Raw genomic sequence first — 16,394 nt, forward strand, 5'->3', positions numbered from 1 at the left:
TTCTCCTTAGTCTTTTTCAAGAGGATGTTATACTCTGTCTTAAATCATATGATTTTTTATGATCCTAACCTGGTAGCTCAACTGAAATCAGGCTGAGGGACATATGTAGCCCAAAAGCTAGAAATTTCTACCTCCACTGGATGAGATAATGTGCCCAAGAGCTCCGATATTCTACCTAAATACCAATAAACTGAAATCTTGATATCATACTTCACTTCAGGATAGATATGATGGGATTTGAAAAAAATTCATAGAAAAAAATGAATTAATAAGATATACAAATTTTCTTGAACTTTTGGAAGTACCCTCATATGAATGCATCTCAATTTTGTATAACTTTATAAATTTATGGTCCTATAAAATGTTAAACTGCATTTCTGATGTTAAAACATAAGAAGGGATGCCATTTGGCACAATGGTTAAGCTGCCAACTGGAAAAGCTACATGCCTTATCAGATAGCCTATGTCGGAGTTCTTGCTCCACTTCTGATTTCAGCTTCCTCCGAATGTGTATTCTGGGAGGCAGCAGTTTGGGTCTCTGCTATGATGTGGGAGACTGATTGAGTTCCAGGCCCTTGGTTTTGTCTTGGCCCAACTTGGGCCAGTGCAGACACTGGGAGAGTGAACCAGTGGATGGGACTCTCTCCTTCAACTAAGTGAAAATAAATTTAATAAACAAAATAAAAACCAAAGAACATTGTAGAGGCAGGATTGCTCCTGAGTAAAAGAGGAAATGTCTACAATAATAGACTACTACTTCAGTGACGAAGTTATCTTAAGTCTTTGAAAATTGGTCACTGCTGCATTACTTCATCTATTAATCTGAGTAACATAGTTCTATGAATAATGCTCTGGTGAACAATGAACTGACCAGAGACTCCTCAGGGTTGAACATTGTGCTTATTCAAAAGTTTGTCTTACATGCAGACTAGCTTTCCTGTGAAAGAACATGGTGTGCTCACCACAAAGCAATCTTAACTTTGGTGATATAAAGGGTCTGAGACTGAGTGTCACTGTTGCCCATATCAATGACAATGAAACATACATAGATCACAACGTGCCAGATGCCTTCTGGGAATCTTATACATACATATACTTACTAATTACATCCTCATAAAACTATTAATGGAATATTATTTCTCATCTTTATAGGAGAGATTAAATACCTGCTCAAGGTTGCCAAGCTATTATGAGGTATAAAAAGCAGAAGTAAATACTTTGTTCTAGAATTCATGCTCTTGGTGGCTATGCCCAACTGCCTGTTCAGTTAATAACGATCTCATACTTTGTTTACTCCAGATGTACGTTTTAGAGGTATAAAATGTACGAAAACAAATAGGAAAGCTGAATAATAGGAAACCTGTAAAATCTCCTGGAAGATAATTTTTTAGACTTTCATTATTAGTTTGTTTCCTATGTCAAAGCAGAATGCAGAAAAACTGTAATTCATTGGATCTCAATTGCGGCTTTTGTTGTATATTATAATGTTTAGTCAGTCATGTACTTCAATTACATGAATCATTCATTACTAATCATGAGTCAAAAGAGGAGTTTCACATTCCTTTTATCACCATCTGCATTTTTACACAAATCTTAACCAAATATTGCTGGGATGTCTTTCTATGTGGATCTTTTTTTTTTAAGCATTTAAACTCAATACACACTTTCAAAGTTTAGCTTTTGTTCATGTAAGTTTTCTTATCAGTGAAATATGTTCACTCTCATTCACTGCAGTTTTTCACACTAACCTGAAATGTACACGTGCCAATGACCACAAAGTTATTGCCTCCATATGCAATTAGGTTTCCTGAATCCCCACTCTCAAAGGGGTTAAATTCCACCACGTGCACATAATCTTCACAATCCACAGTGTAAGTAGCATTTCTTGTGGCATTTTGCTTCATATTGTATGTCAAAACTTGAGCAGATGTAAAAATAAAACAGCCTTCTACTGCACAACGTCACAAAACTGTGGATTACAGCACAGACACAATTAGCAATGGTCAAAGTGTTATTCAGCAAATGAATCAAAACATGGTTCTGGCATTGCAATGCTACACACAATTCAAAAGAAACATTTAAAAGTACTTCCCAAGGGGCAAAAACTGCAGGAAAAAACAGCCAATCTAATTATTAATGGCTCAACATTTGTTCCACAATCTTCTTCTTTTAACCATACTCATCAGATACCCACAGAATAGTAATATCATAAAATTCTGTTTATGTAAAAGATATCCTGAGTATTTGAAAATGGAATAATTTTAATAGAAAATATATTCACAAAATTGAGACTTAACATTTATAGAGTACTATTTATTAGGTGTCATGTTAAGCATTTTACTGATACTATCATAGCCAATATGTGCACATCCTCGTTTTACAGATGAAGAAACTGAAAAGTTAACTAATTTACCAAGTGGGCAGTTAACTAATTTACCAAGCTCAAAAGCAGAGCCAGGAATTGACTTTGTTGTGTTGGGTACCAGTGCTGGAGAAGGAAACCACAGCTTCCTGCCTTGAAGATCACAACTTAGGTATGGTTTTGATCCAGCGTGAAAAGTGCTACCATATAAGCAGTTAAAAGGAGCTCCAAAATGTGTAATATAAAAACAACATTTGTAAAACCAGGCACAAAATTTTACCCAACCTTCAGGGCCTAGTGTGTGCAGTTTGCAAGTAGCATTCCCACATGAGAAATATAGATTTTTAAAATATAGATTTTAAAGGTTTCCTTCTTTTCATTACACCAAACCCAAATTCAGAGTTGTCGGGCAAACTGATGAACTCAGTAACAAAAGCATACAGCATCTGATGATTATCTACTGAGAATCAGGTGAATCCTACGTCCGGGGGGCTTATGAACCTCAACGAATAGGCAGAAGGACTGCACATTTATTCTGGGTGATTAGATATCCACGCAAGAGATTAGAGGTCAGGAAACCGGGTCCCAGCACCTCACCTATTACTCATTAAAGCAATGCCTGGGGTCACTACGTCCTTAGGGCCTCCCGCACAAGGCGGACTGCTGGCCTCTCCAGACCTATAAGGAGTGAAGGGCCAAGAGAAGTCCCGACAGTGAGCCCCCGCGCCTGGCCAGCCGAGTCCCTAGAGACTCCGCTCCCACCTCCCTGAGCCCTAGATGGGAGGCAGGAATTCCCAGGAACAGGGTGGAAGCGTAGGGAAACCAGAAGCCGCAGAGCGCTGCGCCTCAGGCTCCCACAGGGATACGCACCGGAGAGCGCCGAGAAGCCACCAAAAGCAACCTGGTCTCCGCTGCAGGCAGAGGAGGCGTGCGCCGGCTCTGCTTCCGGGTCGGAGGGCGAATGCAGCGATTGGCTCCCAGGCCCTCCCGCGAGATTTAAAATGTAACCCGCGGGCACTGCGGTAGCTGCGGGACGACTGCCGGGGGGAACCTGGACTTGGTGGGTTCTGCGCCTCCCGCGTCTGCCGGTGAACCGAGCCGGGTGAGTCCTGGTTTCGTCTATGCCTGCCTGTGGCACCTGAAGTGGTGATTCAGGCTGGGGAGGGCATTTCGGCGACAGTCGAGTGCCTGTGACCGTCTAGGTGTTTTTTGGGCAGTCGCTTCGCTCTGGAGCTTAGGTGGGTCTGGGGCGTTATCTGAAGTTCACAGCACCCACATTTTGTTTATTGTGCACCTACTAAGTGCCTGGCACGAGTGGATTATGAGCCCATTTCTATGAGGTAGGAATTACCGTTCCCTTTTTACATGTGAAGATACCTAATGCCCATCAGATTTTAAATGCGAAAGGATGTGCAGCTAACACACGGGAGGGGGAGAGAGGACTGGATCTGAACACAGCTGTGACTGGAAAATAAAGTTATTTCACCATCTCACATTGCCTCCCAGCCACAACTTCCTGTCTCACAATTTGGCTCGAGTGCATCTTGGAATCTAGCTTTTTTTTTTTAAAAAAAGTGTTTATTATCTCTGCTGCCTTCTATGACTGGCTTTTTTTTTTTTTTTTTTTTTTTTAATAGCTCAGCCTGCCAATCAGAGTGCTTGCTTATTCACTGCGTTCTCACAACTGGCTGAAAGCTAAGTAAAGAGGGTGGGTATTCTTTCCTGGTTTCTGTGTGATGATGATAGTTCTACCTGGACAGCCAGGTGGAAAGCTTCTCACCTCATAGGGCAGTCTCAGAGCAGCAAGACAGCACCTCCAAGACCTCCCCCCACTGGATCATTTAAGACAATTCAAAGAACTCAGCCTATAGTGATAGTCGCAGGTCTGAGTTATTGCAGCAAAGGGCTGCAAAGCAAAGTCAGCAAAAGTAAAAGGCTAATGGGGCAAGGTGGAGGGAAGACCAGGCACAGAAGACCGAAGGTCCTCTCCTTGTAGAGTCACCGGGACACGCTGAATTCTTCTGCAGCTTGTGGTGGAGTGTTGTCTGTTAGGGAAGCTTGTTAGAGACTCAGTGCCATGATTTCCAGTGGGTGCCAAACACAGAGGAATCCTCTGTCTGGCATGTACCAAATTCCAGACTTGGGAGGAAAGCAAGTATTTGGGATAAAGTAACTTTGGTTTGAAGGATACCCAGCATTCCTACCATATTAACTCTTCTACATGGGTCTCTTAAAGCCTAGACTCAGAATTCTTACAATGACATTCTCACCACATTCTATTGGTCAAGTCAAGTCACAAGGCTGGCCCCGACTCAACGGGGTGGAAAAACAGAACCCTTTTGGGACGATATAGGAACTTTTTTTTCCTTGAGTGATCTACCATAGATACTACCTCTACTTCAAAACAAATGTTTTTAAATACAGCTTTAATTAGTTTTGTCTGTGTCTGCAATTCTAAGTTTGCAGAATTTGCATGTCTGTTTTGTGTGAATTTTCAGAATTGCAGCTTGGAGGTTGTTATTTCAAAAGATTTGGCTTAAGAAAACTAAAGAAGAGGAAAATATGATTGGGCATAAATTGTATTATTCTGTTTTTCTAAACTTAATTAAAAGCAATCTTGGTAAACATGAAGTGACCTTGGGTTCACTGCTTATTTTTCTCTATTTGTGCTTGCTACACATGTTAAACATTAATTTCCAATTAAAATAAGGCACTTCAACGTTGTATTCTTTCCTGCTTTAAAGAATGGCTGTGCTTAATCAGAAGTCTGTCTTGGATATGATTAAGGAGTTCAGAAGGAATTGGCACACTCTTTGTAACTCTGAGAGAACTACTGTGTGTGGCGCAGACTCCATGCTCTTGGCATTGCAGCTTTCCATGGCAGAGAACAACAAACAGGTTAGTAAACTATATTTAGGTTAACTGGTTTTCTTTTTTTTAAATCTAATTTTGGTTGCTGTCCATGTGAACAAACTTAAGTACATCAATTTCTTTACAGTTTGTTCTCCTATGATAATATATAATTTTCACAAATACCTCTGGATATTTGAGTTAAAATATTACACTTGGATTTGAAACAGTTTGTTTCAAAATTAAGGCCTTCATACATATAATGAACATAGGGAATGCACATAGGATGTTTGATGGGAAGTCTTGATATAAACTCGCAACTATTCTGATTATTGTTCAGAATTATTTCTGTTTAAATAAGACATCCTTTGTGTCCTAAAACAAGTTCTTGAAAATGAATTTAAGTAATGTTAATTTAATAATTTTATGTTTAGTTTCAGGCTCTGTTGACTAGATTAATTATTCATAAATCAGATTGTGTAGCAGAATCGTTTAGGAGGATTTTTTAAAAAGCTTGACTTCCAGGGTACCATCCTGGAAATTCTGATTCTCCTGATCTATACTGAGATGCTGGAAACCTCCTTTTAAAAACCTCCCCAATGTGTTGTTAGGTAGGTAGCTTGGGCCAAACTCTTGTTTGGAATGAGCCCTAGGTAAAGGACTAGAGGTGTTCAGATGAGAGAAAGATGACTGTAAGCTAAAGTGGTAAGGAAAGGCTTCTTGATTTTAGAAAGATTTGAGACGAGGGAAGAGAAGTATTTAGAGGAGGGATGAAGGAAGGGAAAGTTCAGAAGAAGGGTCCAGGGAGATCAAAATCATGGTTTGAAGTTGATAAAGATACCAACTGACCAGACAGGACTATTTTTGAAGAGTTAGAATTGGTTTTAGTGGATCTGATGGCATTCTGATGAATTAGTATAATTTCATATGTTTGTAATTTCCAGGCTTTTAGGTTTCACTCACCAGTAAAATTCCCAAGAAATATTGGAATTTGATAGATTTAGCTATTTCTCATTTTGAAAAATAAGGCCATTGAGAAAAATGGTTAATATATATATATATGTAATATTCCTTTGAAAAAGGAAGAGTATTTTAACACCTAAAACTTAGGAAGCTTATGATCTTTTTTCATTTTAAATAGTTTTATTTATTTGGAATATGTTTACTTTCACGTACTTCAGGAGGTGGGGAGAGGAAGTGGCCATTTTGGGGAGTAAAACAGAGGATGGAAGATATTCTCTCTCCCTCTCTCCCTCCCTCCCCCTCCCCCCCCATTTCTATCTTTCTTTTTCTCCCTCTTTCTCTGTAGCTCTGCCTTTCAAATAAATAAATACATCTTTAAAAACACATTTTTTTATTTGAAAGGCAGAGTTACAGAGAGTGAAGAGACAGATCTTCTAACCTCTGTTTCATTCCTGAAATGGCTGGAACGGCCAGGACTGAGCCAGGATCCAGGACCTTTATCCAGGTCTCTGACATGGATGCAGGGGCCCAAGCACTGGGGAATCATTTGCTGCCTTCCTTGGCATACCTGCAGGGAGCTGTACCAAAGTGGAGCAGCTGAGACTAAAACTGGTGCCCATAAGTGATGCCTGCACTGCAGGCAGGGTCCTTAACCCACTGAACCATAACGCCAGCCTCAAGATACTTTTTTGACTTACTGATTTGGAAAAAAAAAGTTAAACTTACAGACAAGTTATAACAGTTCACTGAATTCCTGTATAATCTTCACTTAGAATTACCAGTTATTAGCATTTTGCCATTTTCAATGTTATTTTTGAAAAAGATTTATTTATTTGAAAGGCAGAGCATCAGAAGAGATGGAGAGAAAGAGATCTTCTGTCTACTGGTTCACTCCCTAAAGGGCTACAATGACTGGGACTGGGTCAGGTCAAAGCTACTAGACTGGAATTCCATCCAGGTCTACCACATGAGTGGCAGGGTCTCTTGTACTGGGGCTGTCTTCTGTTGCTTTCTCAGGCACATTAGCTAGGAACTGTTTCAGAAGTGGAGCTGCCAGGACTTGAACCAGCACTCTAATTTGGAATGCCAGCATCGCAGGTGACAGCTTAACTTGTGCCATAATTGGCCCCTTGAATATAATATTTATTTATTTTATTTTTTGATTTTTTTATTCTTAGTTTGAATGTAATTTTTACATCATACATAAATCTGTAAGAGTAAACAAGTATACATAGGTATGTATTGTACACAAACATGTACATGTGCATATATATTGTTAGCCTGTATACTCTTGGATAGGTAGGAGCAGACATCTCGAGCCTGTATCTCTAAACACTTCAACTTTTATCTCTTACATTCATTGCTACTTTCTTATATAATCATGGTATAGTTGTTAAGTTTGAGAAATTTAGCAGTGATGTTATTCCATTATTTAATATATAGCTTGTCTTCAAATTTCACCAATTGTCTGATTATGTTCCTTATGACAGTTTTCTTCCAATCCAAAGTCTAAATTGCTGTTAAATTGGTGTCCCTATAGCCTCCTTGAACATCGTTGAACGTGGGTTAGCCTTTCTGCCCTTCATGGCTGGCATTTTCAGGGGTTCAAGTTGTTTATTTTGTAGGATGTCCCTTAAAATGAGTTTTTTTTATTGTTTCTTGTGTATGTTATATATTTTTGACAGAAACAACATGGAGAGGCTGGTGTGTGGCACGACAGATTAAAGCCCTGGCCTGAAGTGCTGGCATCCAATATGGGTGCTAATTCTAGTCCCGGCTACTCCTCTTCCAATCCAGCTCTCTGCTATAGCTTGGGAAAGCAGTAGAAAATGGCCCAAGTCCTTGGGACCCTGCACCCGTGTGGGAGACCTGGAAGAAGCTTCTGATTTTGGATCGGCTCAGTTCTGGCCATTGCAGCCATTTGAGGAGTGAACCAGGGGATGGAAGACCTCTCTGTGTCTCTACCTCTCTCTGTAACTCTGTCTTTCAAATAAATAAAAATGAATCTTAGAAAAGGGAAAAAATAACATGTAAAGTTATTACATCCCTTGATTGCATTGTATTGGGAAGAGCATGATATCATTGGTCACATTACTGATGATGTCACCTTTCACTTGGTTAAGATCAATTGATTTAAGTCTGCCATATTTCTTCAGTGTAAAAGGAACTTTATGGTGCTAGAGAGGTACAGCTCATTAAGCCAGAGCTTGCAGTGCTCATGTACTGTATCAAGAGGGCCAGTTTAAGTCCCAGCTGCTCCCTTCTGATCCAGGTCCCTGCTAATGCTCTTGGGAAAGCAGAAGAACATGGCATAAGTATTTGGGCCCCTACAACTCATGTGGGACATCTTCATGAAGTTCCTAACTTTGAATTTTGCCTGGCCCAACCCCTCTGTTGCAACCATTTGGGGAGTGAACCAGCATATAGAGTATCTCTTGCTTACTCTCTGTCACTCTTGCCCTTCAAATAAAAAAAATATTTTTCTTTGAAAAAAAAAATGGACTTTTTTGTTCCTTTTTTTGTAATTACGAATTGATCTGTGTAGAGTGTTTGTGTAAGAAACTTTCGTTCACTGGTTTTAGCATTCTTACCTGAACTCTGTTATTACTGTAAGTTACATAATAGTGACTTTTGAACTATACCATGCTTTTTCCATGATTAACTGATTTTGCATTATAAAGAGCTTTTCTTTTACCTTAATTGTTACCTTAAGCCAAAGCAATTTTTTTAAAATTTATGGATTATAATCTATTATAGTTACTACTCATTTTGCTGCTTAAATTACCTCAGAATTGGTAAACAGGAGCCCCTTTCGGCTGGCAATTGACATGTATTTATTCCATTTTGATTAGTTCTTACATTGTGACATAAGATATTCCAGGCTCATTTTGTTCTTTTTCTGCCCCAGTCCTAGAACTAGACATTTTTTCCAAAGAGCCTTGGTTTCTTTTAATGGGGAATGTATTTAGAAACCAGGATATCTTAGTGTAGTCATTATCACCGTGACTACTTTGATGCCTTTAGAGTGGCTGGAACAAGGACTTACATTTTTCAGAAGATTTTATCTATACCTATAATTCCAATGCAGCATCATTGCGTTTTTCTTATTTTCCTTCATTCAGTTATCACATTTCTCTTTTCCATGGAAGCAATGCCTTTGATAGCATCTGATTTAGTGTTTATTCAGTCAACTCAGAATGTATTAATAAGTTGCCAGGGGGCAGGAACAGATTCCATTCAGTGAAGATGGTAGTTCAAGTCCCTAATTTGCAGGATTGTGGGAAAATGAGTGAAAGGCACACCTTGTCTCTCAGTGTCATTAGTCATTCAAGGGATAGTTAGGGATTCACTTGAAATGGCTTTCATCAAGGACCAGCATCTCTCCGAAGAATGTCTTTTGGGCTTTGATGGTATCATGTGAAAGAATATGGGGGGCTGGCGCTGTGGTGCAGTGGGTTAAAGCCCCAGCCTGCAGTGCTGGCATCCCATATGGGCACCAGTTCTAGTCCCGGCTGCCCCTCTTCTGATTCAGCTCTCTGCTAGTGGCCTGGGAAAGCAGTGGAAGATGCCCCAAGTCCTTGGGCCCCTGTACCCACGTGGGAGACCCAGAGGAAGCTCCTGGCTCCTGGCTTCGGATCAGTGCAGCTCCAGCTGTTGTGGTCATTTGGGGAGTGAACCAGCGGAAAGGAAGATCTCTCTCTCTGACTCTACCTCTCTGTAACTCTTTCAAATAAATAAAATAATTCTTTTTTAAAAAAGAAAGAATATGGAAGCTATTGATCAGAGAATGGCATGATGAAGTTGTAGTTTAGGAATATAGATATGTGACTCCTGAGAGAAGAATCTAGAGAAAAGGAGATCAATGAAGAGGCTATGGCAGATACAGGTGTGAGATTATATTGGGATAAATGGAAAGGAAAGAATGGGTCTGAAAAACATGTCAAGAAGTAGACTAGTTGACTGATGGTATACAGTAAACAGAGGTAGGAATGATGTTCTAGATCATTTGAATGAAGAATAGTTTTGCCATTACCACCAAAATAAATAAGGAAAGGAAACTGGTTTTTATTATTTAGTTTCTTAGGTTGCAGTAGTGGTAGTGAAGGGGACCGGGCCGGGAGATTTACTTTGAAACAGCGATAGAATTCCAGTAGAAATGTTTGTGTTCTCTACCACCTTCGTCTTTCCTTAGTAACACGTTCTAGTATGTGACAGTCTTTAGCAGGAATTGTATCTTTATCTTTTTTCTTCCATTATTCCATTCAATGTCAACTTCCCAAATCAGTGGTAAGAATTTGGTCTTGTGCCAAAGCTGTGATGTTGGTATCCTATATGAGCACCAGTTTGAGTCCCAGCTGTTCCGCTTACTATCCAGCTCCCTGCTAATGTGGGAAAGCAGTGGAAGATGGCCCAAGTACTTGGGCCCCCACTAACCACATGGGAAATCCAGAGGATGTTCCTGGCTCCTGGCTATGGTTTGACCCCTTGCTGGCCATTGTGGTCATTTGAAAGTAAACCAGGGGTTGGAAGATCTCTCTCTCTCTCTCTCTCTCTCTGTCTCTCTGTCTCTCTGTCTCTCCTCTCTGCCTTTAAAATAAATAAATCTTTTTTTTTTTTTAAAGAATTTGAAAACAAATTGTAAGATGTGTGTGTTTACTCATAAGAATTGAGAGAAGATCTTGAATTACCTAAAAATAGTAGTATTTGGTTGGGGCAGGCTTTGTGGTATAGTGGGTGCTGGTTCGAGTCCTGGCTACTTCACTCCTGATCCAGCTCCCTGCTAATGACCTGGGAAAAGCAGTGGAACATGTTCCAAGTGTTTAGGCCCCTTCTACCCTGTGGAAGACCTGGAAAAACTTCTGGCTTCAACCTGGTCCTGACCCAGCCTTTGTGGCCATCTTGGGAGTGAACCAGCAGATGAAACATCTTTCTCTCTCTCTCTCTCTCTCTCCCTCTCTCTCTATTTGTAACTCTGGCTTTCAAAAAAATGAGTCAATGTTAAAAAAATAGTAATAATTGTCTCTAAATTAAGAACTAAAGGAAATTTTATGAAAAGTTAGAGGAGATGGGTTCTTTGTCTTCAAATTCTAAATCATGAAATGATTCCTAATTAGTTTCAAGTATAAATGAATTATGTTATGAAAGTTGATTTTTGCCTATTTTTGAAACTTGGAATCTGGTCTACAAAGGAAATAATAACACAAGTGATGATTAGGTTCGCAGACAGTCCTACAAAAGTCTGTATTAAATCATAAAGTATGTGAAATAGTGTATGTTTGTAATGAGAAAGTAATGGAAATGATGCTGTCACTATACTAATTTAACAGAATATTTGAAATCACTAAAGGTATTTTTTAAATGGTGAGCTAATGTTTGAGTAAAAGCAGGTTTGTTTAGCAGAAGATGAGTGGGTATATATTTGTAGGGATTTTGAATTTCCTAAAGTGGAATGGAACTGATTCCTTTTCTGTTCAAAAAATGTGAAAATATTTATCAAAAGTAGGTGTAAGAAGTCAGTTTCAAAAAGAGTTGGTATGCACTCCACACTCTCTCAACCTCCCCATTTCCTGCTCCTCAGATGAAACTTCTCTTAAGTCATAGTTGATTGTTTTAGTATTTACTTACATTCATTAATCAAGTGTTTATTGGATGATTACTTTGACATACACTTGATTCTGTGTACTATGAATATAGTCATGGATGAAACACATGAAATCCTGGCTTTTTCATTCATGCAGCCCTGTATCCACCACAATATACAATCTTCTTACCCTTCCTTCTCTTCCACCTTCCAAGTATGATTATACTGTCATTCTTGTTGGATCAACTTTCAGAGTGAATGTTATGTGACTACTTAATGTTATTGGTAGTTTTCTTTCTTTTTTTAGTTGCTTCCCCCCTTCAGTTAGTAATTGTTTTGTGTGCTTAGACTCTTTGTAGTTTTAACTAATTACCTCCAAAATCTCTCCCAGTTTTATAAATCTCCTCTCAATACATTCAAACACATTTAACTATTCTATCTTTAATATTTTTGAAAAGATCTTTTACTATTGTAACTTGCTTCAAATTTGGATTAATTTCTATGCTTGTTTCTATCTTTAGGCATCCTCCTGTCTGTCTTCGTGTTTACCTTTCTCACAACAACACGATATCCTTTCTATGTTGTGCTCTGGTTACTGGCGTCTATATTTTCCTTTTTCTTGATTTGCGTTCTTGTTTTGGTGGAGCCCATTCTCTAGTCTCTTCCTGAGAAAGAAGTAGGGTTTTTTTTTTTTTTTTTTGATGGTATTGTTTTGTTCTGCTTTTGTTTCTATTTTTTTTTTTTTTTAAGAATTATTTACAGACTTGAAGGTCAGAGTTACAGAGAGAAGGGGAGAGAGAAAAAGTGAGAGCACTTCCATTCACTGGTTCACTCCCCAGATGGCCACAGCAGCCAAAGCTGGGCCAAGCCAAAGCCAGGAGTTTCTTTCAGGTCTCCCATGTGGGTGGCAGGAGCCCAATTCTTGGGCCATGTTTTACTGCTTTCCTGGACCATTAGCAGGAAGCTGAATCAGAAGTGGAACAGCCAGAACTCAAACCAGTCCCCATATGGGATGCCAGTGTCAATGCCAGTCCCAATCAGGCTTTTTAATATAGAAAAATGTATCCTTTTGTTCTTAGAAATTTTCTTGGCATTTATAAAATATATCTTTTTTTTTTTTTTTTTTTTTTGACAGGCAGAGTGGACAGTGAGAGAGAGAGACAGAGAGAAAGGTCTTCCTTTGCTGTTGGTTACCCTCCAATGGCCGCCGCGGCTGGCGCACTGCGGCCGGAGCACCGCGCTGATCCAATGGCAGGAGCCAGGTACTTATCCTGGTCTCCCATGGGGTGCAGGGCCCAAGGACTTGGGCCATCCTCCACTGCACTGCCTGGCCACAGCAGAGAGCTGACCTGGAAGAGGGGCAACCGGGACAGAATCCGGTGCCCTGACCGGGACTAGAACCCGGTGTGCCGGCGCTGCAAGGCGGAGGATTAGCCTAGTGAGCCGCGGCGCCGGCTATAAAATATATCTTTAATTTTCTGTTTCTGGAATTCTATTAATTAAATGTTGAGCTACCTTTTATTGAAAGGCCTAATTTTCTAATTTTCATTTCCTTCTACTTTTTATCTTTTTGTTCTACTTTTAAATTCCACTTTTTAACTCCTCAAAAAAATGTTTTTAAAGATTTATTTATCTACTTGAGAGGCAGAGATACAGATACAGAGAGGTCTGCCATTCACTGGTTCACTCCACAAATGGCCACAATGGCTTGAGAAGGGTCCTTCTGAAGCCAAGAGTTTCTTCCACGTCTCCCATGTGGGTGCAAGGGCCCTATTGCTTTTCCAGGTCACCAGCAGGGAGCTGGATTGGAAGTACAGCAGCTGGGACTTGAACCGGTGCCTGTATAGTATACTGGTGCTGTAGGCAGATGCTAAATGTACTACAACACAGTGCGGGGCCTCCTCCAATTTTTTTTTTTTTTTCAAAGACAATTTTTTATTTATCTCAAAGGCAGAGAAAGAGAAGGAGAGAGGGAGAAAAGAGAGAGAGGCAAGAGACAGATCTCCTCTCTGCTGCTTCACTCCCCAGATGCCTGCAACAGGTGGGGCTTGGGCCAGGCTGAAGCCAGGAGCCTGGAACCCAATCTGGATCTCCTAAATGAGTGGCAGGGACTCAGGTACTGAGTACTGCTGGTTGTGCATTAGCAGAAAGCTGAAATCAGAAGTGAACCCAGATTTGAACCCAGGCATGCTGATGGGGTATTTGGGTGCTCCAACCAGTTTGTTAACTGCTGTACAATATGCTCACTCTTTTTTGTTTATTGTTTCTTTTTTATAACAATTATTGTTGAATGACATTTACTCTTTTTGTTCCATAATCAGTATTAGAAATAATGGTTATATCCATTCCAAGGATAAGTTCTTTAAATTTTTTAAAAGAAATGTATTAATATATTAGATTTTCAGGGTCACTGCAAATGATAACACAAATCTCATGTTAACATATTAATACAAAGAAACAGATTCAATACAGTTTATAGATGCAATTCTCCCCCGTCCTCAAAGAAACCTTTTACTTATGGAATGCAAACTTTATGCATTTCATAAGTACAACTTTAGGGATATAGTGATTCTTCCCACCATATACACCCTCCCATCACTCTCCCACCTCTCTTCCTCCCTCTCCCATTCCCAGTCCCATTTTCTACTAAGATCCATTTTTGATGAACTTTATACACAGAAGACCAACTCTATACTAAGTAAAGAGTTCAACAATTTCCACGGAAGAACAAAACAAAACAAAAAACTGTTCCTGGGCCATCGAGACAAGGGCTGTTCAAGTCATTGCTTTTCAAAGTGTCAATTTCACTTCTACAGATTGCCTTTTAGGTGCTCTTATTGGTTATCACAGGTCAGGGAGAACATGTGGCATTTGTCCCTTTGGGACTGGCTTATTATACTAAGTATGGTGTTTTCCAAATTCATCCATTTTTTTTGTAAATGACTGGATTTCATTTTTTTTTTACTGCTGTGTAGTATTCTATACTGTACATTTCCCATAATTTCTTTATCCAGTCTTTGGTTGATTCCATGTCTTAGCTATTGTGAATTGAGCTGTAATAAACATGGAGGTGCACTTAGCTCTTTTGTTTACTGATTTCATTTCCCATGGGTAAATTCACAAGAGTGGGATGACTGGGTCATATGGTAGGTCTATATTCAGATTTTTGAGGTATCTCCATACTGTCTTCCATAGTGGCTTTACCAGTTTGCATTCCCACCAACAGTGGCTTAGGTTACCTTTTTCCCCATATCCTCTCCAGCATTTGTTATTTGTTGATTTCTGTATGAGAGCCATTCTAATTGGGGTGAGGTGAAACCTCATTGTGATTTTGATATGCATTTCACTTACAGCTAGTGGTGCTGAACATTTTTTCATGTGTCTGTTGACCATTTGGATTTCCTCTTTTGAAAAATGTCTGAGCCGGCGCCGCGGCTCACTAGGCTAATCCTCCGCCTTGTGGCGCTGGCACACCGGGTTCTAGTCCCGGTCGGGGCGCCGGATTCTGTCCCGGTTGCCCCTCTTCCAGGCCAGCTCTCTGCTGTGGCCAGGCAGTGCAGTGGAGGATGGCCCAAGTCCTTGGGCCCTGCACCCCATGGGAGACCAGGAGAAGTACCTGGCTCCTGCCATCGGATCAGTGTGGTGCGCTGGCCATATCGCGCTGGCCGCGGCGGCCATTGGAGGGTATCCAACAGCAAAGGAAGACCTTTCTCTCTGTCTCTCTCTCTCACTGTCCACTCTGCCCGTCAAAAAAAAAAAAGAAGAAAAAGAAAAATGTCTGTTTAAGTCATTGACCCATCTTTTAACTGGGTTATTTGTTTTGTTGTTGTGGAGTTTCTTGATCTCTTTGTAGATTCTGGTTATTAATCTTTTATCAGGTGCATAGTTTGCAAATAATTTCTCCCATTCTGTCAGTTGCCTCTTCACTTTCCTGACTGTTTCTGTGTGCAGCACATCCTTTAGCATCTTCTGCAGGGCTGGATGGGTTTTGACAAATTCAGTTTCTGTTCGTCATGGAAGGTCTTCATTTCACTTTAATTCATAAATGAGACATTTGCAGGATATAGAGTTTTGGGTTGACAATTTTTTTCTCTTAAGACTTACAGTGTATCTTATTCTCTCCTAGCCTATAGGGTTTCAAATGAGATATCCTCTGTGGTTCTAATTGGAGACCTTCTGAAAGTAATCTGGTGTTTCTCTCGTGACATTTTAGAATACTTTCTTTGTTTTACTGTGGAAAGTTTGATCACAATTTGCCATGGTGAAGATCTTTTCTGGTCATGTGTATTATGTGTATTAGGAGTTCTATGTGCCTTTTTTTTTTTTTTTTTTTTTTTGACAGGCAGAGTGAACAGTGGGAGAGAGAGACAGAGAGAAAGGTCTTCCTTTTACCGTTGGTTCACCTTCCAATGGTCGCTGCGGCCAGTGCACTGTGCTAATCCAAAGCCAGGAGCCAGGTGCTTCTCCTGGTCTCCCATGTGGGTGCAGGTGCCATCCTCCACTGCACTCCCGGGCCACAGCAGAGAGCTGGACTGGAACAGGGGCAACTGGGACAGAATCCGGCGCCCCAACTGGGACTAGAACCCTGTGTGCTGGCGTTGTAGGTGGAGGATTAGCCTATTGAGCCGTGGCGCTGGC

At 40.3% G+C, this 16,394-nt stretch overlaps 2 protein-coding genes across 9 annotated transcripts in view; one reads left to right on the forward strand and one right to left on the reverse strand.

Annotated features, from left to right (window-relative positions):
• Positions 1-3,281, reverse strand: part of NUP37 (nucleoporin 37) — a 45,623-nt gene extending 42,342 nt beyond the window's left edge. For 5 of the 6 annotated variants that reach the window (XM_089308888.1, XM_051845824.3, XM_089308890.1 and 2 more), the window contains exons 1-2: positions 3,233-3,281; positions 1,749-1,969 (exon numbers count right to left, since the gene is read on the reverse strand). In XM_089308888.1, coding sequence (XP_089165014.1) covers positions 1,749-1,904 — 156 coding nt within the window. In that variant the 5' untranslated portion in view covers positions 1,905-1,969; positions 3,233-3,281. The remainder of the gene's footprint in view (positions 1-1,748; positions 1,970-3,232) is intronic. The other variant, XM_089308891.1, reaches the window with a different exon arrangement.
• Positions 3,282-3,325: 44 nt separating this feature from the next.
• PARPBP (PARP1 binding protein) overlaps positions 3,326-16,394 on the forward strand; it is an 88,949-nt gene continuing 75,880 nt past the window's right edge. The window contains exons 1-3 of one of the 3 annotated variants that reach the window (XM_008256982.5): positions 3,326-3,464; positions 4,000-4,070; positions 5,107-5,260. In XM_008256982.5, coding sequence (XP_008255204.3) covers positions 5,108-5,260 — 153 coding nt within the window. In that variant the 5' untranslated portion in view covers positions 3,326-3,464; positions 4,000-4,070; position 5,107. Of the gene's footprint in view, positions 3,703-3,999; positions 4,071-5,106; positions 5,261-16,394 lie in introns of all 3 variants that reach the window. The other 2 variants (XM_002711227.6, XM_051845816.3) reach the window with 2 other exon arrangements.

Source organism: Oryctolagus cuniculus, chromosome 11, assembly GCF_051225735.1.
Source record: "Oryctolagus cuniculus isolate XC-2025 breed Fujian yellow rabbit chromosome 11, ASM5122573v1, whole genome shotgun sequence".
NCBI lineage: Eukaryota > Metazoa > Chordata > Mammalia > Lagomorpha > Leporidae > Oryctolagus > Oryctolagus cuniculus.